General features: G+C 47.0%; 2 protein-coding genes across 2 annotated transcripts in view; one reads left to right on the forward strand and one right to left on the reverse strand.

Moving 5' to 3' along the window:
* LOC113807662 (PAX3- and PAX7-binding protein 1) overlaps positions 1-2,500 on the reverse strand; it is a gene marked incomplete at its 5' end in the record, with an annotated part of 59,465 nt that overhangs the window by 48,234 nt on the left and 8,731 nt on the right. The window contains 1 exon segment of the mRNA XM_070130448.1: positions 1-84. This exon segment is cut by the window's left edge and continues 106 nt beyond it. Coding sequence (XP_069986549.1) covers positions 1-84 — 84 coding nt within the window.
* Positions 1-2,500, forward strand: part of LOC113807679 (G patch domain-containing protein 1) — a 59,644-nt gene that overhangs the window by 35,857 nt on the left and 21,287 nt on the right. The window lies entirely within an intron of this gene.

Raw genomic sequence — 2,500 nt, forward strand, 5'->3', positions numbered from 1 at the left:
GTTGACTTGCAGGCAACCAAATCATCAATTATTGTATCTGCTTCAGACTGGTGGCGGCGGTACACCTCCTCCAGGCTCGCACGACTGATTTGTGGGAGATAAAAGGGAAGACGTGGGACGTAAAATGTGTTCGCAGTTCTAAAATCAAGGGCATAAAGGGATAATAAATTTGGTGGGTTTTAGGATTTAGCATGAGCAAACACATGGTTTGCCACAGGGGAATATTCAAGCACAATTCAATTCAGTCAAGTTGAAGAGTAAAAGAAAGTATGGAAGAAAAGAAATTACATAATTAGTTTTAAATTTCTTTTCTGAAAAAGATAACCATGGTGATATGTACTCCTAACACTTATATATAAAAAAAGAAAATAATAATAAATAAATAAATAAAACCTTTTTACTGGTTAAGATAACTTTGCCTATCTTTCATACAAACTTCCATTCTTGCTTCCCCTACCACCCTCTTTTTTTCACAAAAAAATGTATAGCAAAATATAGTTCATACAAGAGGATAAAAAAAAGCTTCATACCTAAACCTTTTCAAATATGAGTGTGTGTGTGTGTGTGTGTGTGTGTGTGTGTGTGTGTGTGTGTGTGTGTGTGTGTGTGTGTGTGTGTGTGTGTGTGTGTGTGTGTGTGTGTGCGTGTGTGTGTGCGTGTGTGTGTGCGTGTGTGTGTGCGTGTGTGTGTGCGCGTGTGTGTGTGTAGGTATGTGTGTGTGTGTAGGTGTGTGTGTAGGTGTGTGTGTGTGTGTGTGTAGGTGTGTGTGTGTGTGTGTAGGTGTGTGTGTGTGTGTGTAGGTGTGTGTGTGTTTGTGTAGGTTTGTGCGTGTGTGTAGGTGTGTGCGTGTGTGTGTAGGTGTGTGCGTGTGTGTGTAGGTGTGTGCGTGTGTGTGTAGGTGTGTGCGTGTTTGTGTATGTGTGTGCGTGTTTGTGTATATGTGTGTGTGTGTGTGTAGGTGTGTGTGTGTGGGTGTGTGTGTGTGTGTGTGTGTGTGTGTGTGTGTGTGTGTGTGTGTGTGTGTGTGTGTGTGTAGGTGTAGGTGTGTGTGTGTGTGTAGGTGTGTATGTGTGTGTAGGTGTGTATGTGTGTGCAGGTGTAGGTGTGTGTGTAGGTGTGTGTGTGTGTGTAGGTGTGTGTGTGTGTGTGTAGGTGTGTGTGTGTGTGTGTAGGTGTGTGTGTGTGTGTGTAGGTGTGTATGTGTGTGTGTGTGTGTAGGGGTAGGTGTGTGTGTGTGTAGGTGGGTGTGTGTGTGTGTGTGTAGGTGTGTGTGTGTGTGTGTGTAGGTGTGTGTGTGTGTATAGGTGTGTGTGTGTGTGTGTAGGTGTGTGTGTGTGTGTGTGTAGGTGTGTGTGTGTGTGTGTGTGTGTGTGTAGGTGTGTGTGTGTGTGTGTAGGTGTGTGTGTGTGTGTGTAGGTGTGTGTGTGTGTGTGTAGGTGTGTGTGTGTGTGTGTGTAGGTGTGTGTGTGTGTGTAGGTGTGTGTGTGTAGGTGTGTGTGTATAGGTGTGTGTGTGTAGGTGTGTGTGTGTGTGTGCAGGTGTGTGTGTGTGTAGGTGTGTGTGTGTGTAGGTGTGTGTGTGTGTAGGTGTGTGTGTGTGTAGGTGTGTGTGTGTGTAGGTGTGTGTGTGTGTAGGTGTGTGTGTGTGTAGGTGTGTGTGTGTGTAGGTGTGTGTGTGTGTAGGTGTGTGTGTGTGTAGGTGTGTGTGTGTGTAGGTGTGTGTGTGTGTAGGTGTGTGTGTGTGTAGGTGTGTGTGTGTGTAGGTGTGTGTGTGTGTAGGTGTGTGTGTGTGTAGGTGTGTGTGTGTGTAGGTGTGTGTGTGTGTAGGTGTGTGTGTGTGTAGGTGTGTGTGTGTGTAGGTGTGTGTGTGTGTAGGTGTGTGTGTGTGTAGGTGTGTGTGTGTGTAGGTGTGTGTGTGTGTGTAGGTGTGTGTGTGTGTAGGTGTGTGTGTGTGTGTAGGTGTGTGTGTGTGTAGGTGTGTGTGTAGGTGTGTGTGCAGGTGTGTGTGTAGGTGTTTGTGTGTGTAGGGGTGTGTGTGTGTAGGGGTGTGTGTGTGTAGGGGTGTGTGTGTGTAGGGGTGTGTGTGTGTAGGGGTGTGTGTGTGTAGGTGTGTGTGTGTGTAGGGGTGTGTGTGTGTAGGGGTGTGTGTCTGTAGGTGGGTGTGTGTGTAGGTGTTTGTGTGTGTAGGTGTGTGTGTGTGTAGGTGTGTGTGTGTGTAGGTGTGTGTGTGTGTAGGTGTGTGTGTGTGTAGGTGTGTGTGTGTGTAGGTGTGTGTGTGTGTAGGTGTGTGTGTGTGTGTAGGTGTGTGTGTGTGTGTGTGTAGGTGTGTGCGTGTGTGTGTAGGTGTGTGCGTGTGTGTGTAGGTGTGTGTGTAGGTGTGTGTGTAGGTGTGTGTGTGTGTGTAGGTGTGTGTGTAGGTGTGTGTGTAGGTGTGTGTGTAGGTGTGTGTGTGTGTGTAGGTGTGTGTGTAGGTGTGTGTGTAGGTGTCTGTGTGTGTGTGT

The sequence above is a fragment of the Penaeus vannamei genome, chromosome 15 (assembly GCF_042767895.1).
Source record: "Penaeus vannamei isolate JL-2024 chromosome 15, ASM4276789v1, whole genome shotgun sequence".
NCBI lineage: Eukaryota > Metazoa > Arthropoda > Malacostraca > Decapoda > Penaeidae > Penaeus > Penaeus vannamei.